The sequence below is a fragment of the Zosterops lateralis genome (genome assembly GCF_965231275.1).
Source record: "Zosterops lateralis genome assembly, chromosome: 26".
Classification (NCBI taxonomy): Eukaryota; Metazoa; Chordata; class Aves; order Passeriformes; family Zosteropidae; genus Zosterops; species Zosterops lateralis.
The window spans coordinates 6040338-6064713 of NC_139786.1; the positions used below are offsets into that span (position 1 = coordinate 6040338).

Sequence of the window (24376 nt, forward strand, 5' to 3'; positions counted from 1 at the left end):
CAGGCAGGGCTGGCTGCATGCTGATGGCTTTCATTTAAAATAAATAAATATATATATAAAATAAAAATCTACTCACTCTTCCCATGCCCTGCACGCACCTTTCCATGCAGGATCTCAAAGCAACCTCCCCCTTGCAAAGGAGAGGCCACTGATCTTTTGGGACTGATAAATGTGTTTAAACAGTCAACATATAAATAACTTCTTACAGCAGGACCACAGCGAGCCTTCCCCGAGCTGCAGGATCCTTAAATTAAAGGTAACAGCAAATTAGCAGCACTTTCATCCCAACCATAGCAGCTGGTGGAGCTGCTCTGGGTTTGGGAGAGGGTGGGGTGCAATGGGAACTATTTGCATGAAGCTTCATCCTAAAACCACTGCAAACGATGTGAGGGAGCTGGAAAAGGCAACAGAGAAAATTATAGCTGCTCCTCCAGCTCCCAGCCAGTGTTTATTGTGGAATTCACAAGCTGCAGATGCTGCTGCTGCTCTGGAGGAACCTCCAGCAGCACAAAAACAACATCAGTTCTCATCCCTTCATATGGGATATTGAGGAATTTCCCAAACCTCCTTACGGGTTTGTCTTGTTCCTCCCCAAAATACTGATGGAGCCTCTCTGGGTCTGGGTCCAGTTCTGAGCCTCTCACCTCAGGAAGGACAGGAAAAATCGAGGAGTCAGGAGCAGCCAAATGGATAAATTACAGCAAGAATGCCCAAATGCTCCCGGGTGTTTACCAGAAAATAGCCTGGAGTTCCAGAACAAAATAGAACAAAAAGCCCCAACAAAACCAAACCAAACCAAAACATTCCCTTCGCTGCCAAAAGCTGTCACTGCTTTCAAGACATAAAAGAAAGCTCTACCTTGTAGGGATTTTCCAGAGGGGCCACTGCCAGAATTTTTTTCCTGATTTAAATCCAAAACCAAACTACCTGAATTTCCATGGATGGGTTTGGTGGGGAGAGTTTTGAGCCAAGATTTTCAGGGAGAAAGTGTGAAAAGGGGAAATTAATGGATGCAAGGAGCCCTTCTCAGCTGTATCCTATGAAGTTCACTGTGATGGGGGGAAATAATTTGACATAAAGCCTAAATTAAGATTAATTCCTTAAGTAGGAAGACAATGGTTATAAATGTGTTTGGCATTAGGCAACTGGCCTAAATGAAAGGACTTCTCTTACACTTTTGTGTAAATTAATTTATCAGTACAGTCATGAATTAATCATATCATGGAAGGTAACACCAACATATGGATTGATAAAAGTTCAAACCAACCTCAGAGCAAACACAGGCAATCTGGATGGCATAAGGAGAGAGAAAAGGGAATTTAGCAACCAGCAACGAGCCTACACACACATAGGAAATCAAATCAACACTCGAGGGGTCCAAAAGTCAGCTCCGAGGGGTGCTCAGAGCAAGTTTTGAGTTTATCCAACAACCCTGGTCAACACAGCAGAAATCTCTGCCAATACAAGTTCCTGCTACGGAACCTCACACATTCAGTACAGACAAAACTTTGCCTTGCAAATAACCAGAAACCAATAATGTCACAGCTCTGCTGAACCTGGCAGAGCTCAGACTATTTAAACCTCTCCCAGCCTGTCTGTGGGTGCTGTCCATCCTCCCTTTCCCCTTTTTTTTTTTTTTTTTTTTTCATTTTTACAGCACAACTCACAAGCACCAAAAAAAAAAAGAAAAGGAAAAAAAAAAAAAAGCAGCAGAACAAGGAGTATCCAGAGTTTTTAGACATTCAGCTCCAGGGGGAAAACACGAGAGCACAGTTTCATTCATAGCAGGCTGAGTTTCCATCCAAACATCATCAGCGTACCCTGTGACCTTTGTAGTGCTGCATTTCTCCCTCCCTTTTCCAGCTGCACGCCTTAAAATTCTTCACTGGCAAAGCCTTTTGTTCCCGGTTCAGCATCTCTCTGCAGCTCTGGGACACACACGGGCACAAGCAGCAACCCACAGATACTGGTATTGGGATTTTTGAGAAGGATCACTGGGATGAAGCCTCTTCCTCCTCCACCAGATGGAGAGACGGCAGAAAAGTTAGGAAGGGTTACATTCATTAAAGAGACCAAAGCAAAGGCAGGCTCCTTTCCAAAACCACTTCACAGGGATGTTCATTTATTAAATTTCTGTGTGACTGCTTATCAAACACTGAGGAAAAAACCTCCACAGGCCTGCTCAGGGACCTGCACCTCCACACTCTGCTTTGTCACTCACTCATTCATTCATCCCCTGCACAGATTAACCAAAATTGAGGCTTTTTTTCCCCCCACAGCAGCAATGGCTGCTCCCCATTGATGTGATTTCTGTCCAGGTTTTGATGCATTTCAGGCTCACCAGACTCGTCAAAACACACCCGTGATAATTTGCTTTATGGGTCATAGGTTTGAATTTACATCTGCCAACGACCAAAATAATACATAGATAAATAAATAAATAAATACATAAATAGGTAAATAAATAAGTTATCTAGCTAAATAAAATTTTGCCAGTGGATTTGCCCAATGCTCCAGCCAGGAAAGCCAGAGGGGAAAGGATTGTCAGCATCTTGGCACATCCAAACAATTCCCTGACTCTGCTTTACAGGCACTTGATCCAGCTCTGCCTTTCCCAGGAAGGTGGAAGAGCATCAGCTCTGCAGCACAATTCATTTCCACTCACACGGATGGTTATTCACAGTGCCACCCCTTGCCTCGGGAGGAGTTCACTCCTCACAGTCATGATTTCCCAGGAAAACACTTGAGACAGACTCCTTCAGCCCTTCCCAGAGGAACTGGGGTGGAAGGAGAATTGTCACATTCCAGGGAACCCCCAGCAGCCACCAGCTGGCCCCTGGTTGCCACAGCCCTGCCCAGAGTGAGGAATTACACCTGGTGGATGAGTGGAAGTCTCTTAGATACATAACCCCATCCCAAAAAACATTTTAACACAGACAGTGCTAAATGAAATATGGGAATAACTCCTACTTTTGTTTTTCCTAGAAGCAGCAGAACCACATAAAATGTGTGTTGGTACCACAGACTCAGATCAGGAGAACAGCAAGAGCCCTGCTACAGTGTGGAGTTGTATAAAGAAAATGTTGTGGAATTTCCCAATTTTCCCACCTAAATTCACAAACTCAGAGCATGCCCTGCAGTGGGACTGGACTGCTGGCCCAAGACACACTCAGGGACTCATTCCCAGGCAACAACTGTTGTTATTTTAAGTAGGTTCAATCTGCAAGCACTCCCCATCTATAAATTGCATCCTTCCATGGTTTCCTCCCTGCAGGAACACCATCCTCCAATGACAGCAGTACTAAAACAAACCAAAAATCCTGCCCTGCTCGCAAGAAGCCAAGAAGCTCTTCCTGGAAAGTCCTGTGATTTAAGAAAAAAAACAACAAAAACCAACCCAAAAGCAACGTCAGATGTGGCAGGACCAACCAGCTCTCCCTGGTGCAGCAGCTCAGGGCTGGAGGTTGAGATCCACACTGGGTTTGGAGTTAATCTGGTTATTTGGCTTCTTCTCAAGAGTCAAAAAGCCAAGAGCTGCTCATGAGCCACAGGAAAAGGCAGCAGCTCCCCTGGCCTAATTCAGCCCATCTCACACAAATCCATGGGAAGCATTAATGGAAACCCTCAAAGACCTGAGAATTTCTGCACCACGTTTAGCAACACCTTCAGAGAGGCTGTGATTAACCCTAAACTCAAAGCAAAACAACTGGGTCAGAAGATTTGGAGTTTAACAACAGCAAACAGTTACTCTGCTGGCAAAAAAATTACATTGTTTTAAATGGTTCCAATCTATTTACAGCATCTGCTTGGAAAAACACCAGTTGAGCTTCCTCATTTTACATCCACAGGGTTTCTGACTTCAAACGCATGGAGGGTTTCAATGACCATCACCCAGGGATTCCACAGAAAGAAATTCTGTTTTGTCTCCTGGAGTATTGCAGTTTGGGAAGAAAAGGGGAGAGAGAAAGTAAAAATGGAGACTGGTCTCTACTGGTGGAATTATTGCCAGGTCAAGACCCTTTCTCCCATTTTCTTCCACGCTTTTATCCCCACAATAAATCCCAAAATTGCATTTGCTTCCACTGCCTAGAAATCACTGACAGCATTCCAAGAGTGAGACACCCATGATGTGGTAGGAATTCTCTGAGAGAAACCATGAAATCTGTGAAAGTCATCCCAAAAAATGAACTAAATAAAGTTGTGAGTAATGAATATCAACTGTGCATGGCACAGCAAAAGCCATTCAAGGGAACATGTGCTTGAACATACTTTCCATCTCAACAAAGGTTCAGATTTTTCACTCTTCATAACGACAGCTGAAAAAAGTTGTCCAGGCAAAGAGACTCTTCCAAGTAAATCCCTAAAATGGCCAAAAAAAATTTAGTAAGGATTTAAAAAAAGAATAAAAGAGGAGTCCAGCCTTTTAACTGACAGGAAAAAGGGAAAGATACTAATTTGTAACCTCACCACGAAAGGAAATCATTTAGAGCTAGGGAAAAATGTCCTGTCCCTTAGCTGGGAGTCAGGGAAAACTGGCTATTACCAGTAAACTTTTTATAGAATCCTACTGGAGTTACACTGGCAATTCCTTCTGCTTTTGGAGGGAAGTGCAGCACTTAAGAGGACGGAGTGGTTTGGTCAGCTTTGGTCTCCAGCCTTCCAACACCTGATGAAACTGCAAAAAAAAGGGGGATTTTGGAGCTGGAGAGGAAAGAAGGCAGACTCTGCATTCCTTCACCTCTTTCCATCCTCATTAATAATCCATTAGCAGGAGTTGGACACAAAAACACAAACCATTGCTGGAACATCAAGGCAGTCTCCCAACGCCCCCTTCCCCCTTTTCTGGCACCAAGGCTGCTTGGCTGGCCCAATCCAGCCCCAAAACTCGAGGGATTAGCACTATCAGGAACTGCAGAAAACCAGATGATTCCACAGCCATTCCAGAGCCCCGAGTTTGGAGCAAGTCATTGTTGCAAACAAATGGAATCACTTACAGGCACAGAGCCCTGATTAACTGCAAAAACCCCTTAAAAGGTAGTTTCACATTTGAAATGGGAACGTTAATCCAACGCACGCAGAGTCAAAATATCAGAATTCAGGATTATTTTGCTCAACCACACCGGGGTGAGTGGCTGGAAAGTCTCTTTACGGGGTGTATTAAAAACTCTGGGAATCCCCACCCAGGTGGTGCAAGGACCAGCCACAGAGTGAGGTGGGTGACCAACCTGGTGACCTGAACGCAAAACACAAATCAACATTTATTGTAACATCAACACCACTGAAAAATCCCAAAGGGCACAGGTTCAGCAGGAAAATAAATGACAGTGATTTCAGCTCATTGATCTAAAATTCTGAAGACTATCCTGTAAAAAGAACAACCTTGCAACCATTGAGAGAAATGCAAATTTTTGGTTGAAATCGTCACCAAAAGCATCCCAGTTCCCTTCCAGCCCCCAAATTACAGCTGCTGACCCTGTCACAGTTACTTCTGCAATCTTGCACACCCAGAAGGGCTGGACCAGTCAGGAGAGTTCACCAGGATTAAAAACTGCTGAGCATCCCTCGGGAAGATGGACCGTACAAATGAGATTTCCACACAGCATTTCAGGCAAAAAATCACAATCAGATCAAACACTCTCTCAGATGTTCAACACAGAGGGGAGGAAGGGACTCATCCAAAATTTATCAGCCATTTTGGGGAGGCTTAAGGGAAAGTTTTAGACATTTCAGTAGCCTGAGTGTGATGGCAGCTGGGAGGTTGCCTGGAGTTGTTCTTATCAGGGATCTTCCCTGAGCAAAGACAAACTGAGCTCAGCAGCCACGAAGCCACCTCTGGACTCTGCTTGTTCCTGCTGTAAATTACCTCATCCATTTGTCATATTTTTAGCACTTTTTGGGCTGGGCTGCAAGATCTGCAAGAGATGCATTTTAACCTTTGCTAGCGACTCCTCAAGGACAGAAGTGGTTTATGAGCCCACGCTGTGTAAAAAAACGTCAGTATTAAATTTCTGCAGCTCAAACCATGGAGCTATTTACTGAAGCTTTATACAAACTAATTAAATATAAGGCTCTCATGGGACACGAGGAGAAAGAAAAGGAGAATTAAGAGATAAATCACTGGCTTTTCTTTCCTCAGCAAGTGTACACTCCAATTTAATATATTAAACCAAAAAAAAAACACCCTGCCAGGGCTCACTCAGGCACAGAGAGGCAGCATCCCCAACCTCACATGGAACACAGTGCACAGCACAAATTAATTATCTCTGCCTCACCACAACTTGCACAAAGGAATTGGGAGAGACAATCCAGACAAGGGGATGAGCTCGAGATATCAAAGGCTCCATATGGAGCCCAGGGAATCTCACTGCAGCTTCCCAGGGCTTCCAGGCCCTGTGAGCACATGGCATGGGGAGGTATCAAAGCAGAGCTTCCCTCCCCTGCAGACCCCGGGTCATCCTGGCAGGAGAATTCCAGCTGCTTGACACGGATTCATGCTGGAATTTCCTCAAAAAAAGGCACCCCAAGGAGTCCTGGGGACCCTCTCCAAGAGCAGAGAGGACAAACCATGGGAGCAATGGAGAAAGGCTGGAGATCAGCACAGGTGTTGGGGCAAACCAACAAGTCTGGGGACAACTGTGGGTTAATTCCCTTCTGCAGGAGAGGGAGTTTGGAGCTGAACCTCCAGATGTGGGAGACCATGGGCTCAATCCGGCACATCCTCTGGTGGTCAGCTCGAGGGTCAGACCAAGAATTAAGGCTGTGTCCAGCCTGGATCCAGCCAGCTCCACGGATGCCCAGAGTGGACAGGTCACCAGGAGCCCCTCGCTCCTTCGACACCCCTCCTCACTGCACAGGAGCTTAACTGCACAGGTTAAAAACATCTTCAGCTTCAGAAATTAATTCCATTCAAATGTTTATCTCCCCACACACACAAACCACGGGAAGAGGCAAAGAAATGGCTGTTGGGAGACAACAAATACCTAAAGCTGATGGTTATGGGACAACAGAAAGTGTCATCCATCCACACTCCATCCCTGGAAGTGTCCAAGGCCAGCTTGGAGCAGCCTGGGATAGTGGAAGGTGTCCCTGCCCATGAGATGAGCTTTAAGGTCCCTCCCAACCCAAACCATTCCATGATCCTTTGCCCTGCTGCCCCTTTTTCAATAAAAACCACCGAGCTCATTCAGCAACAGAAAAATCAAAAATTTTGCGTTGCGATGATCTATTAATCAAGCCACCCTTTAAATGGTTTCTGATTAACCACTTAAGGCTATTAAATTTTTAAACAAAGCTCCATCATTCCATTAGCAATCATTTAAAGTGCTTAAGGAGGTGTTTGTGGATTAAGGGTTTTAAACGAAGCCTCTAAACACAGCCCTGGGCACGGAGAGAAGCACAAAAAACACCCCGGGTTTGTAAATGCCAGCAAAAAATATCCAAGTTTTCTCATCAGAGGAGCAAATGCCACCTCACAATTCATGATTCATCTCACCCCCACAGCCACTGCTCCACTTCCCAACTCAGGGAAAAAGATTTCAAAGAGAGTTGACACCATTTCCTCGCTGCTCCTACAGCTGAGAGCAGAATTCCATCAGGACACCAAAATCTTTCTTGGAAGAACCTTGGTGTGTTTGGTGATGAGGCAGCACCACACCACACTTGTGGATTTCAATGGATTTAGCACCATCCGTGTGATGGAGAGACCTGCACATCCCTGGAATTGGAGCTGAGAGATTCCCTAAGGAACCACAGCAGTACCCAGCTGAGGACTGAGGGATCTGTGGGATGTAAAGCCAGGTTTGTGGGGTGTTAAAAGCAGCAAAGTCTCCCCCCAAAGTCGGTACCTCAAGGCAGGGAGACAACAATCCCCATTGCCAAAGCAGCTCCCAAAGGGCAGTGCTGGGTGGGAAAGGGAGGCTCTCCCTGTGAAATAAAGGAGGGGATGGATGTGGGCCAGGGCTGCTGCAGGACTGTGCTGGGCACCCCTGAGCTGTCTGGTCCCTGCACACCTCCCTCCCAAGAGGGGCAGGAGATGGATCAGCAGCTCCTTCCCCACCCCTGCACTGGGAGAGGGACGGGACGAGCGTCCAGAGCATCCCCAGGCGAGCTCCTCACTGCCCTCAGCACTAATTCAGGAAGGAAAACCCCTTCTCCAGCTCCTCCTGATCCCTTCACACGCTTCCGGCCTCCTTAACCTCCTGGATCTCAGAGAGAAAAGCTTTACAAGGCCAAAAAGCAAAAATAATTCCTACAGTCCACTACTGGGAGGACATTTCCAGATTACTTGAGAGCTCCGGGGATGAGCTGAGCTCTGGCAGGAACAGGGAAGGCTCCTTTCCATTTTCCTGGTGTCTTGTCTGAAAAGGAAGGGAAGGATTCCTAATTCATGCAGGAGCTGAGAGGTGAGAGGATGCGCTTTGCTAATTCTAAAGCCTCGTTTCCCTGTGATTCCCAAATATTGTGACTGCGAGCTCGGATCCATCACGCACATTTTGATGGGGTAAATAATGAACGAGCCTACAAGCCTCTAATTTTACACTGACTGCAATTCCCAGTTCCAAAGGCAGCTCGAAAACAGGAATAGAAACTAAACCAGTAAAAGAGAAACACGCCCTTCTCCGTTTCTAACTTTAAGAACCTCAATATTAAAAAAAAAAAAAAAAAAATCAGAATAAACTCTCAACACAGCTTCATATTTGCTCAAATAAGCATTTTTCAATATAAGTACCCAAGCTGCTTCTAGGAGCAGGGCACTGGGGTCAGGGTAGGAGATGTCTTGTAGCACATGTTCCAATGATTTGCAGCCAAGGAGCAGACCCCCCCCTCCCCCTTCCCCAGCAGGAAAAATAACCGAGCACCTAATTGCAAAACAATATCTTAATTGTCAGTTTTAATCTAGGTTTCCTACTCAGATTTAAATCTGGCTTTTTTTTTTTTTAAATTGCATTGATTTAACTCAATCAGCCCTGCCCGAAGGCCATCTTTCCTGCATGCTCTGAGCATACCAAGCAAGTTTTAACCAATTAGATAAATCACTGAATCTCACAACTTCCCAGCAGCGACGTATCAAGCCATGCACGAGCCCTAATTATTCTTTTAAATGTGTCTTATCCCAAAAACTTCGCAAAAATAAGCAGCTATGGGGGGGGGGGGGGGGGGGGGGCATTTCACCAACCTTTTATTTTTTTTTTTAACCTAGGGGCACATTATGGCCTGAAACCCAGCCAGCTGAATCCTTCCAGGGTCACTGCAAACCCCACTGTTTAAATTTAATAATTTAAACTGAAATGATTCCCTGTGCTGATGGGAATAACGCTGCTGCAGGAGTTTCTATTCATTTCATTTCCCTGTGTGTGTGTGTACACCCACACCCACACTGCAGCCTGAGGTGTTACACTCCAGCACGGCAAGGAAAAGCAGGGGGAATGTGTATGATGGACTCACCCCGAGCAAAAATCCTGAATAATGGAAGTTTCTAGCACAAGCAGCTTCCCGGGGACCCTGGAGCACAGTCCCCCATCAGCAGCAGTGGAAATATGCTCCTCTGACACTGCACAGATTGTTCAAAGATTCCCATGACAGGCAGAGGATTAAAAACCAATTCCCTGCCTCTCATATTTCACATGCAAAGCCGGAACGGCGGGCAGGAAAAGATGGATCTCCCCGAACTAAAAAAAAAAAAAAAATCCCATATTCCATTAAAAAAAAAGCCCCTCTCGCTTTGGTACCTTAAAAACGGCACCACCAAAGCCGGACCTGCCCCATGGGGACGGACACGGCGCTGCAAACCCGACCCAGCTTTGTACACCGAAAAAAAGCCCTGCAAATTCCAGGCAATCTGCAAATGATTTCCCTCTTCCCCACCCAAACATCCACTGCAAAAACTCCTACAATCGCCAGGCAGGCTCGCGGTGAAGGGATGGAAATAAAACCGTTCCTTACCTTTAACTTGGGTGTCGTATTCAGCTATGATCTCCTTATCCTTTTTGAATTTTGCTGGCGACGTCATGTTTTCTTTCCCAAAAAAGCTGAATAACCTCGACAGAGATCCAGCAGCACACGGGCGAGAAAGGCAATTTTCGCTCCTCTCAGCACGATGCCTTTGGCTCGCTGCTCGTCCTTCCCTCCCCCCCCACCCCGCAAAAAAGGGAAAAAAATAAAAAAATCAGTCCATGGAGAGAGGGTGTGAGAGGGAGCACGGCGGCAGGAAAATGCAGATGTTGAGATCAGCGGATGGAAGAGGCAGCAGTTTTGTCTCCCTGCACCAAATCCTCGAGCAGCAGCATCAGCCTGGCGAGACCCTGCAGCCCCCAAAGCTCCTCCTGATCCTCAACAGCACAGCCAGGGAGTGGAAGTCCTTCCGCACATGTTTTGTGTGGCTTTGGTTTGCCCTTTCTTCTTTTTTTTTTTTTTTTTTTCTTCTCTTCTTCTTCTTCTGCTCTTCTCTTTTCTTTATTTATTTCTTTTAATGGGCTCAGAGATGATGCAAATCAAATCCCAAACGAGAGCAGCAGCAGCAGAGGGAGATGCAGCTTTGGTTTGCTTGCCTGCAAATACAAATAATAATGATAATAATTAAAAAAAATAATAAATATACACATATATTTAGAAGATTGCTGCTGGCAGCCCCAATCTGTGACGGGAAGCAGCACTGCCCTGACACCCTGACATTGCAAATCGTCCTTTGAGCAGCAGCAGCAGCGGGAGGCTCCCAGCGCAGCCCCGCCAGGTGACCGAGGGAACACGGAACACGCCTACAGCGGGCCCCGGGGGATGCAGGGCCCGGGGGATCGGGGCTGCGGGCCCGGGGAGCCGGGGCTGGCTCGGGGAGCGATCCCGGGGGATGGTCTGGGGTGCGGCTCCCGGGGAACGGGGATGGCTTGAGGAGCAGGGGCTCCTTTGGGAGGCGGCTCCCGGGGGAGCTGGGCTTGATTTGGGGTGCGGCTTCCGGGGGAGCTGGGGTTGATTTGGGGTGCGGGTCCCGGGGAGAATTTGGGGTTGATTTGGGGTGCGGGTCCCGGGGAGAATTTGGGGTTGATTTGGGGTGCGGGTCCCGGGGAGAATTTGGGGTTGATTTGGGGGGCGGGTCCCGGGGGAGAGATTGGGGTCGTGGGGTCTGTCCGGGGAGCAGCTCCCAGGGGAAGGAGCTCCTTTGAGGGGCAGGAGCTCCTCGGGTCTGGGGGCTCCCCGGGCCGTGCCTGCGGTGGCCCGCAGCATCCCCCGCTGGCCGGGCGCGCCCCCGGGCACACCGGGCGCGTCCCCGCGGCCCCGGGCACACCGGGCGCGTCCCCGCCGGGCGGCTCCACCCGCGGCTTCTCCCTCTTCGCGTTTATTTTCTTTGGAAAGGGGGTGATTTAGGGTTTCTTCCAGCGCCCGCTGCGCTGTGCAGGGCGGGACACAACTTTTCCCCCGTCTTTTCTTTCCCATTTGTATTTCTCACCCGTTTTTTTGGGGGAGGGGGGAAGGAGGGAGAGCGCGCGGCCGCAGCCCCTCGCGGAAGATGCGCCTATGGGAGGAAGAAATAAATAAACACGGCACCCGCCGGATCCGCATCCCGCCCCGGGAAGAACAATGCGGGCGGCGGGGAGAGGAAGCGTGGGGGGGTCCCGGGGGGGGGCCGGGGCTGGGGGGACGCGGCTGGGGGCGCCGGGGAGGCGGCGGGGCCGGTGGCAGAGGGCTGCCCGCGGCCCGCCGAGGGGTGGCACGGGAGGGCCGGGGGTCGGGCGGCCGGGCCGGGCGATTACCTGGGCACTGCGGAGCCGCCTCCCGCAGCCGGGCGTCCTCCGGCCGCTGGCGCCCGCCGCCCGGTCTCCCGCACCGGCCCGCCGCCCCGCCCCGCCCAGGGCCTCGGCCCGCCCAGCGCCTCGGCCACTGGACGCGGAGTGATGGGCATGAGCGACGGGCACCGCAACCAATCAGACAGCGCCGTGCCCAAAATGGTCCCGCCCCCTCTTCCCGCCGCTTGGCGCCCGTGGCACCATCCCGCCGGCGGAGGGCGGAGCAGGGCGGGACGAGACCGTGATTGACGGCATATTTGACCAATAAAAGTGAGGCACGGCGCTCCTTTTCACCAATAGGCAGGCGGGAGAGGTGGTGCTACTGGCTTTTTCAATGGTGTGGGCGTGGCCTGCGGCGCCCAATGAGAGGGCGCGGTCGGGAATTCAAACTGACAGGTGGGAGCGTGGCCGTTGGCCCGGACCGGGACGGGACCGGGACCCGGTTGGGATCGGGATCGGGACAGGATCGGGACCGGGGTCCCACCCGCCATGTCCTCCAGCGCCTGCACCTTCGAGGACCGGTGCGTGAGCGTGCTGTGCTGCCGCTTCTGCCGGCAGGTGCTGAGCTCCCGGGGAATGAAGGCGGTGCTGCTGGCGGACACCGACACCGACCTCTACTCCACCGACGTGCCGCCCTCGAGGTAAGCGCCGGGAAGGGGGAAAAGGGGTCCTGTCAGCCCCGGGGGACACGGCTGGAGGGTTCTCAGCATCCCCCCAAATGCCGGTGTCACCGGAGAACAGCCCCGCAGGACACGGGTCACCCCATCCCTACATGTCCAGCCCACCCACGGCGGGACAGCAAAACGGATGTCCTGTGCAGGGCAAACCCAAACTCCAATTTAACCCATCCCTGGGGATGACACAGGCTCGGCAGCCGCGGGAAGCTCCTCCCGCTCCGTCCCGAAGCGAAGATTAGAATGTGAAATAAAGACCCGCAAACAGAACAAACCTGATCTGTCACCAGGACTCTCCCCCAGCTCGGCCCAGCGCTGCTTTCCCATAGCGAGATTTGAATAGCAAGGAAATCAGGTTGTGAAATGACATGGTAATCACAGAGTACGGGCTGGAGAGGAGATAAGGAATCAAAGGTTTGGGGTTAAACATCCCAGCCTCGGGGGTATTGCTGTGTTTGTGAGCCGGGATGTGGCACAGCTCGGCCGTGTCCCCAGTCAGGGCTGTGACTGCCACTCCACACTGAGCCCCAGAGCCCCTCAGTACCAGGGCAAGCTCTGCTTTTTGCGGGTTATTTTAAGAGGATTTTTGATACTCACGCAAAGCCACGTGGGTCTCTCGCTACAGTTTCCGTGTGAGTAGGGCTGAGAGTCAAAAGGAAAACGGAACCGTGTGGCCTAGGGAGGTTTAAACCACCCAGAGCCAATGGCAGCATCACTTTGTGGTGACTTCAAAGTCAGTGAGGTCGCTAGAGGACATGAAGGAACCACACTCACCCGTCAAGTTGAGAAGCGAGAAGAGAAAGAGAGAGTTTATTGTGATTTGGGGTTTAAATAGGGTTTGGAATTTGTTCAGGGATTGGGGGACGAGAGTAACACCTCTCTGACCCCAGTGGTCAACTTAGAAGTTTATTAATTTGTCCTTCCCCCTGGAAAGGAATGTGTATTTGCAAAACATCAGTCTTTAGTTTTATTACAATTGTAAGAAACCTCTAGTCCAAAAATAAAAACATCAGAAGGCTGAAAAATCAGGGCGACAAATGAGTCCCAGTGACCACCCCAACCCTAAACCTGGGTCCATTTCCTTCCTCCAGAACTGTCGACTTCATCGGGAGCTGCTACTTCACCGAAATCTGCAAGTGCAAGCTGAAGAACATCGCCTGCCTGAAGTGGTGAGCAGCACCAGGGCTGGTGCCACTGACGTGTCCCCTGTCCCCTCCTCGCTGTCACCTCCCACAGCTCAGGGATGGACGGACAGATTGCCTTCCCCTGGTGCAGATCTCACCCTGCTGGGGGGAGAAACTCAGCCCACCTCCCCCGGGCAAGGCTGCCAGGGTGTTTCTGTGCCCTGGTGGAAATGTGACAGCACAGTCAGGAGGCTCCTGGAAGCCTCTGTGCCACCTGCCCCATGAAATATCTGCCTCAACACCGAGATATCCCTGTGAACGAGGCCCCAGCGAGGAGCAGTTACTCATCTGCTAATTAATGGAACATCCTCTTGGCAGATCGGGGTGTTGGGAGCAGATGGAACACGCTGTTGCTGAAGTTCTCCCAGTTCTTTTATCCTCCTTATTAATGCCTGATATTTAAGGGTGAAAACAACAACTCTCAAATAGCTCCCAGTTATCTGAGAGGATCTTTTCAGCCCCCCTAGGAGAGATTTTTTTACCTTTCTCAGATTTGAGCACAATAATTGTGATAGGGACACAATGTTTTGGTTTTTAGACAGAAAAAGAGAAATAGAAATATCAGCGTATATGAAAATGGATAAATGGTTATTGTGGTTTCAGTCTAGGAGAGTGGATAAGGGTCAGTAATCAAAGGGGTCAAAAAGGCTCAGAGGAGCTGTGGCTGCCCCATCCCTGCAGTGCCCAAGGGCAGGTTGGAGCACCCTGTGACAGTGGAAGGTGTCCCTGCCCATGGCAGGGGGTGAAAACTGGATGAGATTTAAGTTCCTTTCCAATCCAAACCCTCCCATAATTCTGAGTTTCATCACTCCTTGCTGCTGGTACCCTCCTGTGCACAGTGCTTGTGCACAGGTGGATTTTGGGTGTGAGGAACTCCTCTGCTGGCTGGAACCACCGGCCTTCCAAATGAAAACAAATAAAGAAACCCCACCAGTGTTTGTTGGTATGTAAACTAATCTGGGTTACACAATTTCGGTTACTAAACACTTCCCTGCCCTGCCAAAGATCCAAAACTCAGATATTCTGTAACTCCCAACAGATGTTCCCTATATATTTAAGATACTTGTTTAACCCTGTTCCCTCACCTCCATCCAAACACCAGAGTTACATAACGCTCTGGCGCCGGGGGCTGTTTAACTGCAGCTGGAAAAGCCACCTTTTCCCCAGGCTCACTCTTTTCCCTTCTCTTTTCCCAGTGGGAATGTTGTTGGCTACCACGTCATCTGTCCCTGCAAGCCCTGCCTGCTGTCCTGCAACAACGGCCACCTCTGGATGTTCCACAGCCAGGCCGTGTTTGGCATCAACAGGCTCGACCCTTCTGGTGAGGGGACACCAATTTGATTCCTTTTCCCCTAAAATCCCAACTCCCCATCCTCACTAGGCCAGAGCATTGGGAGGGAGGCTGGCACATGGAGGAATTGCTGCTGATTTAGAAAACCACAGTGGGGCAGGCAGCTGTGGATGAAAATTTCAGTGTAAATCACTCCTAACCTCCCCCTCCATAGGCATAAATCAGGATTTTCTGCACCAGGATAAACACAGGTTTATTTTTAGTGGTGAGGATGGTTTTGCTGCTCCGTCAGGCAGCTGTCAAGGGGCATCTTGGGGTTTTTTTTGGGCGAGTCACTTTGTTGAGTTGTCACTTTGACCCTCCCTGAGTCCTCCTGAGCTGGAATTGCAGCTCCTGCATCCTGGTGGGAGGGGTGCCAAGTGTCTGGCAGCGTTGGATCCCCAGGAATGCAAAGCTCCCTGATAAAACCACCCTGCCCAAACCTTGCAGTGTCACCTGTGCCTCACATCGATGCTGCTAACAAACAAAAATCATTGGCAATACCTGCCTGGATTGGTTATATAAATATTTTTGTGGGCAGGGGATTTGTCCTCTGAATTGAGCTGGGGAAAAAACAAAAATAAACAACAACACTCCCAAGATCACTTTGAAGGAAGATAGAAAATAGATTTATTCATCATGAACGTGACTTCCTGGGTTTTGCAGGGATTATTTTGTCTCAAAATAGACAGTTGTGCAACTTCAAAATAAGGTCACAATCCAAAAATACCTTTTTTCTTTTTTTTCCCTCCTTTGTCTCCTTCCCACCAGGTGTGAATGTGTTGCTCTGGGGCAACCTGCCAGATTTGGAGGAGAGCACAGAGGAAGACACGTCCTGCACCTCTGAGGAGGAGTACATCAGATAAATGTCACCTGCAGGATCTCCCCTCCTCTTGTGGCCTGGCTCTTTGCTTTGGATTTATTTCAGTTCATCCCATCAGAGCTTAAAAAACAGGCCAAAACCTCGGGAAATCTGGGGAAAAAAAAACTAAAAAAGGGAATTCTTCTTGTTCTTTCCTTGTCACCTTCCCTGGACTCCTGAATCTGCCTCCCCTCAGCAGAAACACCTTGGAGATGCAAACACAAAATGCATTTACTGAGCTCTATTTTCCTTTCTATTCTTAACCCTCTCCAGCTGATAATCCTTCTTTTCTTCTTTCCTAAAGCACTTTTCACAGAGCAAAACCTCTCAGCTGCTTTCAGTTCAAAAAAACCACCCCAAAACCTTCAGGAATAATCAGCCAGGTCTGGGGAGCTCTGGAGGAGCCTCCAAGTTTTGCTGCTCTGGCTCAGTGGTCTCCTGCTCTCTGCACCCCAGGGTGCTCCTAAATGTGCCCTGGGAAGCCTTTTAGAGCCTTTACATCTTTATTTTTCAATACTTTCAGGGTTCTGTCTCCACAGAGATCAAGTTCATGATTTTTTCTCCCCAATAAAACCTAAAGTCTGCAGTTTCTTGGTAGAACTTCAGGGCTACAGTGGAGTTTTTCTTCAGGGCACCAATAAAACCCATACATTTTCGTATATATATATATACATATACATACATACATATATATATATGTATAAATTTATATATATATATATATATATATATATATATATATAATTCTTCCCCCTCTCCAAAACAAAACTTACTCATGAAATCGGGTCTTTTTAGAGAAAGAAAAAGAAAAATTAAAAAAATTCCATCCTGAGGTGCACAGACAATGTGGTTCCTGTAGGTAATGAATTCAAAGCTCATTTTCTGAGTTGTTAACAAACCATGATGTTTCATTTCTGGACTAAGTTTTGTCCCCTTCAGCTACTCACCTGAAGGCCAGTAACAAAAAATCCCAGGTAAAATCACGTCAGAGAACAGAGGACACTTTTAAATTTGGATTGATGCTGAATAAATCCCTCTGTAGCCTCTTGTGATACTTGACAGGGGTGCAATGAATACAGAACTGAATTGTCTCCATATTTTTACTGCTCCTATAATTATTTCTTAATTAATGGTACTACCTCTTCTGCACTGTTTAAATGTATATTGGTGTATATTTGTGTGTGTCTTGTTTTGAGTTCCTGTGTTGTGTCTGCCCAGGAAATAAAAGCTTTGGACTCTGGAGTCTTCAGGGCTGTCATTAATATGGATGTGTGATGATCTCTCAGATAATCAAAACAATGAAACAGCATCTTGGATTAAAAGAGGAGAATAATTAGGGTTTTAGTATTATGGATTTGTTTTAGACAACCCAAAAACAAAATCACCTTAGGCTGACAAACCTGACAGTTCCCCAGTCTCAGTTAACCCTTCTATAACCCAATATGCCATTTTTTGCCAGGCTCCTGTGATCACTGCAGCACCAAGCTGCCAAGGTGACACCTCGAATATTTTTTTTTTTTAACAGAATTCATGAGCTAAAAATAAATCTGATTGTTTTTGCATGAGCACTACACTAGTTCAGACATAATTGTGCCTGTTGCCACTCCAGCACTTGTGGCTCATACCCTCCAGCACTGTGAGCCAGCAGGGGCAGAGCTCATCTCCCCAGGGAAGCTGAGGGTGAGTTCCTCCCCAGCAAGTCTAGAATTCTGCTTTTGCTCCCCATCTGTCCACACAGAACTGGAAGTTCTACCATGAATTGGCCTGTGTAATTAAAGCAATCCACCTCATCAGCTGGAAATTAGGAGTGAGGCAGTTTTAAAGGAGCTCAGTCCTTCCTTGATGACAATAAAGAAGTTGTAGGTGTTACACACAAAGTATGTAAATATCCCCCATTGCCCCAGCTGCCATGAGTGTCACCAAGGTAATCAATCATGTCCAGGGCTGCTCCTTCCTGTCTGAAATTAAAATAAAGAACTGATTGAGCAGTTAGTGTTCAAGCCACAGCAGCTCATTCACAGAGCCCCAAAGTCTGGGGCTCAAAAGTTTTGATTTTTCCAAGGATCTCTGTGGTTATGGACAGATTTAATCCCAAACTGGCACAAAACCAGATCAGTATTTCTAGAAACACTCCCAGGTCCTTCACCCTGCCCAAAGCTGTGTTTGAAATAAACTCAGCTCAAGTCTTTGCTTTGTTTTCTCTGGGGTTTTTTGACACATAAAAGGTGTTGGAGCCCTGGAATATGCCACGGATCACCTGGAGGGAGTGGCTGCAAAGCCTCTGGTGTAAAACCACATCAGGAGAGATAATGGAGATAAACCAAAGGGGATAAATTCAGTGGCAGGGCCATGGTCAGGCTGATCCAGATGTTGATCCTTTTTGGGAAGGATTTCCCAGGGAAATTGGATGAGATCTTTGCCGAGCAGCCCCTGAATCACAAGGCTGCAAAACAAGAAATACATCCTAAGGCCTTTCCCTCTGCTCATCAAGGTACAGAGCAATTAAAATGTCTCTAATCAGCTGTGGGTTCTTTTAGGAGGGGCTGAACACCAGGCAAAAGGTCCCAGATTCTGAGTCAGAGCTCCTGCAAGGCTCTGGAGTCTCCTGGCAGAGCCCATCCCTCTGTGCCCATGGGCCACCCCAGACCTCAGCCCTGCAGATGTTAACAAATTGTGCAACCCAGACTTGTGGGTTCAGGGTCACAGCCTTGTTTGGATGGAAACACTTGGAGCTGGAGTTCCAAAAGGGGCCGAGGATGGCCAACCTCAATCTGATTTTTGAGTCGCAGTTTTGATTTTTGTGTGATCACTGTTATTGAGAGCCAACCCTTCTCCTCCCTGCAGTGCACAAAATCAGCTGGAGGGCTGGAGGAAAGCCAGAGCAAGACAAATTTATACCCCCTCCATAATAAATAAGATTTACTGGGAGAAAAAAAGCCCATTTAAATCTTCTTCCTTATTCCAGCAGAGCCTGAAACCTCATCACAGCCTCACGTTTATGTCCCACTGTCCATCCCAGAGTGATTTACAGTGACAAACAGGAATTCTCCTGGCCCTGAGCTGCAGCCAAGGGCAGCTGCCAAGCAGAGAGTGGCTGGGCAGGGCTGAGGCACCAGCCTGGGATCGAGCTCAGGGTGTGACCTCCATCAGCACAACCTGATCCACCCAAAAACACCCCAAAAACCACCTGAGATACCAAAAAGTACCCTCAAATCCACCTGAAACACCCAAAAATACCCCCAAAATCACCTGAAATACCAAAAAAAATACCCTCAAAATATTCCACAGCCCACCTCAAGACACCCCAAATCCCCCAAATATCCCCTGAAACACCTGAAACACCCCCAAACTCCCCCAAATCCACCTGAAATACCGAAACAATCCTCTAAAACCACCTGAAACATCCAAAAATACCCCCAGAACACCCCACAGTGCACCTCAAGACACCCCAAATCCCCCAAACATTCCAAAACCACCTGAAACAACCTCCGAACCCTAAAGAAACAACAAAAAACACCTAAACTCACCCAAAATACCACTAAACCCACCTGAAACACCCCAAGAACCCAATAAAAATCACCCCAAATCCCCCCAAAACCACCTGAAATACCAAAAAATACTCCAAAATCCACCTGAAACACTCAAAAAAAACCCTCAAAACTCTCCACAGCCCACCTCAAACACCCCAAACATCCCAAAAAACACCTGGAACACCCCAAAAACCTTAAAAACCCCAAAGAATACCCCCAAAACAGCTGAAATTCCCAAAAAGTACCCAAAACTTCACCTGAAGCACCCCCCAAAATCCCAAAAAATCCCCAAAAATACCCCCCAAAACACCTGAAATACCAAAAAATACCCCAAAATCCACCTGAAACACCAAAAAAAATACCCTCAAAATATTCCACAGCCCACCTCAAGACACGTCAAATCCACCAAACATCCCAAAAACCACCTGAAACACCCCAAAACCCCTAAAAAACCCAAAAAATACCCCCAAAACACCTAAACTCACCCAAAATGCACCTGTAACATCCCAAAACCCCCTAAAAATTCCAAACAATGTCCCCAAAACCACTTGAAATACAAAAAAAACCAACCAACCAAAAAAAAAAAAAAAAATCACACCTGAAACATCCAAAAAATACCCTCAAAACCCCCTAAACTCCACCTTAAAAGGTTTTGGGGTGAGTCATAAATCTATCCCTCTATGGCAGCACCTGCTGGGGTTTGGGGTTCATTTTTACACCAGGGCATTCTCCACCTGCAGGGCAGTGTGGGGACAGCTTTGTGAACCTCACAGAAATCCTTTTTTGAGGGGAAAAATAAGTCCTGATCTCTTGCATTTCTCTGTTCCTGGAGGGAAATGCCAATTAAAATAAAACTGGCACAGTGAGTGCAGGGATCCTTCCCTGCTGGGCCACGGCAGAAGCTGATTAGTTCATCCCTCTCCAGCATATGGCCTGCCTGGGAAAGGGAAATTTCCACTAGAACAGGAGAGAGCAGCAGAAATTCAGGTGTTTGTAGCCCTGAGGTGTTTTGGTTTTCTGAAATCCTTTTCCCAGAGAATTTTCTGTAAACAAGAGTAATGTTTTTGTAACTGTAACTTTGTTTTCATTCCTTTCCCCGGGAGGGACTTCTCCTTGCTGTCCCTCTGCTCTGACCAATGGGAGTGAAGAGGTTTGTCTTTGTGTCACCAATCCAATTGGTCTGTGTGAAATAGTGTAAAAGGGAGACACATCCCAGAAATAAAGGAGTCCTTTTCAGCCTTCTGAAGTCAGTCTGTGTCATTGTGGTGTAAAACAGCCTCAGCTGTTCTGGGGCTCTCACCACAATTTCCCCCAAGAAAAGCTGGTCCTGGTTGTGTTGGGGACAGAGAGCTCCTGACACAAGGACAAGTTTAATAAGAGTTAAATTTGAGTCGGATCCACCTGATTTTGCCTCATCATCTGTCCTGCTCTCAGAGCAAACACCACCCTCCAGCCACAGACTGGCCAGGCAGGAAAAGGGTTTTGGGACCAAACCACAAGGGGACAAAGCCCCTTTCCCACCCCTTTCACTTTTTTTTAGGGATTTCACCAGAGCTGTTCCTTCCCCACCCATTTATTTCATTTCAAAAAGCACAGATTCAGTTCTGAGGCTCAGCCAGGCTTCGACAGGAAGGAGTCTGCTCTGAGGTTCCTGCTGTGCTTGCAGAATGCACCCAGAAAAACCCCCCTCAGCCAGGCTGGCAAGGGAAGAGCCAGGAGCTTGTGTGCCACAAGCTGCCTCGGATGTGAGCAGTGCCAGCCCTCCTTGGCCACGTTAAAAAAACACCCCAAACCACTCAGAGACAGCACAGATGGGATCCATCCCCAAACCAGGGCTCAGGATGCACCTCCAAACCCCAAATATTCAATCAAATCCCAAATATTCAGTCAAACCCTGTATATTCAATCAAAATTGAATTGAATTGTTCAGGACTCTGAATTCAAATTTTTTTTCAAAATTCAATTCAAAACCCTGGGCCTTTCAATTATTAAATTTTTGAATCTCTTTAGGGCTTTGAGCAGTTCATTGATTCCCTTGCAGGTGGGCACGGAGCACGGGGATTGTTTTAGACCCTCCACAACACCAAAGCTGCAATAATTTTTCCTCCCAAAGGCAATAGGATCAGAGAATTGATTTGGTTAAAAATGCAGATGGAAAGGCACAGTCACAGCTGAGGGGAGGTTGTGAAAGCTCCTGCAGATTCAGTCTTGCATCCACTCGTCTTTGATGAGAACCCAAAATGTTGGGAAAAAAAATGAAGCAATCTGCTCTTGTGCAAAGCCCACCATAAGACTTTCCATGGTGTTGCTCCATTCTTTCTTGGACCCCAGGTTGGATGTGAATTTTACTCTGTAAAGTAGATTTTTACACTGCTCCAAATTTTACCCAGAGCCCAAATTGCTTTCTTTGTAGCTGAGAATTTAAAATTCAGATGAATACATGTTTTTTCCTCTCCCCTGCTAGCAGAAGGCAGCATTCCTAAGTGGCAGGAAGTCTTTATTCAGCAGAATACGTCCAATTTTTTAATTCCAGTCCTTATGGGAAATCAAAATTTAAAAACTGCTTAAAAGCAGCTGGTGCTGGCCTTGATAAGAACCCTTTTACTTCCCTAACTGGATCGAATTTTGATTTGATACAAACATGCCAGCCATGCAGGAGCCTGAATTGCTGCTTTCCTTTGCACCCCCCTGACGGCACAAAAACCCTCCTCAGCAAACTGAGCTGCAGGTCAGCCCCAAACCCCACAGGATTTTATAACCAGCAGCTTTGGGAGAGCATCAGGTGCTCTGATAACCCCTCCTGCAGCCCTGCAGCCTCCTCCTGCTCCTGCCAGGGGCTCAGACGGATGGCTTTGGCATTATTTAGATATATTTATATATTTATATTTATTATATTTATTATCTATATAATATATATATTATATGTATCATATATATTATATGTATATTATTTTCTATAATATATATTATATTCTATATTATATTATATTAAAAAATAATATGGACTCTGAGTTTTGGGGTTTTGTTTTCAGTGGGCACTGATGACTCTGCCATTAATTGCAGCAGGTACTGATGGCTTTGGCATTTATATATATTTATAATTTTTATATATCATATATTATCTATATAATATATATTATATGTATCATATAGAATATATTATATAAATATATACATTATTATATTAAAAATAGTATGGTCTCTCTGAGTTTTGGGGTTTTGTTTTCAGTGGGCACTGGTGGCTTTGGCACTAATTGCAGTGGGCACTGATGGCTTTGGCATTAATTATATTAATACTATATTTTCTATTATATTTTATATAATGGCTTTGGCACTAATTTCAGTAGGTATTGATGCCTTTGCCATTAATTGCAGCAGGCACTGATGCCTTTGGCATTATTTGCAGTGGGCACTGGTGGCTTTGGCACTGGAGGTGTCCCTGGTCATGGCAGGGGTGGGGTGAGATGATTTTTAAGGTCTTTTCTAACCCAAACCATCCTGGGATTCTCCAGCTCCCACAGTCTGAGCAGGACACCCGCACCTATGCAGGGCAGGAGGAGGGTGAAGCACCCAAAAAGGAGCTGGGGGTGCAGCAAACCCACACCTGTGCACGTTTCCTGGGGATCCTGGACCCTCCTGGAGTTGCCACCAGGCCACAGAATCAGAGGCAGCAGAGTTGTGCTCCACAAACCTGCATCAGGAATGATCCCAGGAAACCCGGCTGGATTTGTAACTTCAGCCAACAGTGAGGACAGGAAGGTTCCCCAGCAGAGCACAGAGGGTTTATTTCCCTGATAACAGTGAAATAAAGACAGCAGGGGAGAGCAGGAGCTCCCTATCCACGGGGAGAGGGGAAGGGACTCTGAGATTTGAAGGCGTTCACCTTTAGGTTATAAGCAGCTTATCTCAGGCTGCTCCATATGTGGTCTCCTTGGGAACGGAGGCAGACAATAATAAATCAGATGTGCCAGCCTTTATCAGAAGTTCCAACCAGCCAAAAAACATCAGCTCCCCTCCCAGTGCCAAATGAGCTTTGCAGGGCCAAGCCTGGAGTCACTCCTGAGGCACGCAGCGGGGTCAGACACACCAGATTAAAACTCCACCACTGCAAAGCTCCAAATAATGCTCATCTCACTGCTCCTCATTCCTCTGCCCTCCTGCAGCCACGGGCTCTTGTCAGAACCTTCAGAAAAAGGCAAAAAAATAAAAAGAGAACAAAATCAACCTGGCATTTTGTGGGCACGGTTGCTGCACACATCAGGGCAGCATCTGCATATCGTGCCCAGTCAGCCACAAAAAGAAGCCAAGCCCTTCTCCTCAGAGTCTGGGGCATGGAGGAGATTATTCTTGTCTCAGTCTGAACGGGGAGGGGGGGAAAAAAGCAATATATGGGTAAGAGTGGTGGTAGGAATAAAAACAGCTTGAGGAAAGTCAGCAAGATCAGTGCATGAATATTCTCGAAGTGCAGAAATCCTGCCAGACACAGGGGGAAGAAATCCAGACATTTCACATGTCAGGAATAAAACCATCCCCACCAAAACCTTGTTTTTTTCAAACGGGGGAAAATTTCCCAGCCAGTTCCAAAATGGTTTTTTGTGTGACCAGAAGAATGTCATGGCAGGAATCGTGGGGACAAAGACCTTGGTTTTATTTATAGGGGGTCTGGGCAGGGAAAAGCAACAGCAGAGACATCAGTGAGACCCATTTATCCCAAAATTCTGGCTCTGGTGGCATCAGAAGCGGGTTTGGAGCTGGGCTGGGAGCAGGTGGGGGAGATGGATGGGAGCAGAGCCAATGTCTGGACATGGCTTCACTCGTGGCCCAGCAGAGGAAAATGTCACCTTTTCCCAAGAGGAAAAGTCATCCTTTCCCCTGAACTTTGTGAATCGTTCAGTCAATTAAAAAAATCCCAAAATAAAGCAGATAACAGAGACCTGGCCATGTGCTGGCACCTGTGTCTGTCAGAGTGACTGCAGTGACAGTCACTGTCCCCGATGTGACAACCCAGCCCCTGCTGGC

General features: G+C 47.6%; 2 protein-coding genes across 5 annotated transcripts in view; one reads left to right on the forward strand and one right to left on the reverse strand.

Annotated features, from left to right (window-relative positions):
* Positions 1 to 11808, reverse strand: part of SRGAP2 (SLIT-ROBO Rho GTPase activating protein 2) — a 98232-nt gene extending 86424 nt beyond the window's left edge. For 3 of the 4 annotated variants that reach the window (XM_083878466.1, XM_083878464.1, XM_083878468.1), the window contains exons 1-2: positions 11745 to 11808; positions 9943 to 10547 (exon numbers count right to left, since the gene is read on the reverse strand). In XM_083878466.1, coding sequence (XP_083734592.1) covers positions 9943 to 10009 — 67 coding nt within the window. In that variant the 5' untranslated portion in view covers positions 10010 to 10547; positions 11745 to 11808. Of the gene's footprint in view, positions 1 to 9942; positions 10853 to 11744 lie in introns of those variants that run through there. The other variant, XM_083878465.1, reaches the window with a different exon arrangement.
* A 525-nt stretch (positions 11809 to 12333) lies between these two features.
* FAM72A (family with sequence similarity 72 member A) lies at positions 12334 to 16485 on the forward strand. Its single transcript, XM_083878722.1, has 4 exons — positions 12334 to 12418; positions 13543 to 13620; positions 14832 to 14956; positions 15737 to 16485. The coding sequence occupies exons 1-4, from the start codon at positions 12354 to 12356 to the stop codon at positions 15829 to 15831; spliced, it is 363 nt and encodes a 120-aa protein (XP_083734848.1). The 5' UTR covers positions 12334 to 12353; the 3' UTR covers positions 15832 to 16485.
* The last annotated feature ends 7891 nt before the right edge of the window (positions 16486 to 24376 follow it).

What these genes read in the sequence shown, in the direction of transcription:
- FAM72A (XM_083878722.1), top strand. Translation starts at nt 12,354, where the DNA reads ATGAAGGCGGTGCTGCTGGCGGACACCGACACCGACCTCTACTCCACC. An exon ending in ACCGACGTGCCGCCCTCGAG is followed by an intron (nt 12,419 to 13,542) that starts GTAAGCGCCGGG and finishes TCCTTCCTCCAG; the next exon opens with AACTGTCGACTTCATCGGGA. An exon ending in AACATCGCCTGCCTGAAGTG is followed by an intron (nt 13,621 to 14,831) that starts GTGAGCAGCACC and finishes CTCTTTTCCCAG; the next exon opens with TGGGAATGTTGTTGGCTACC.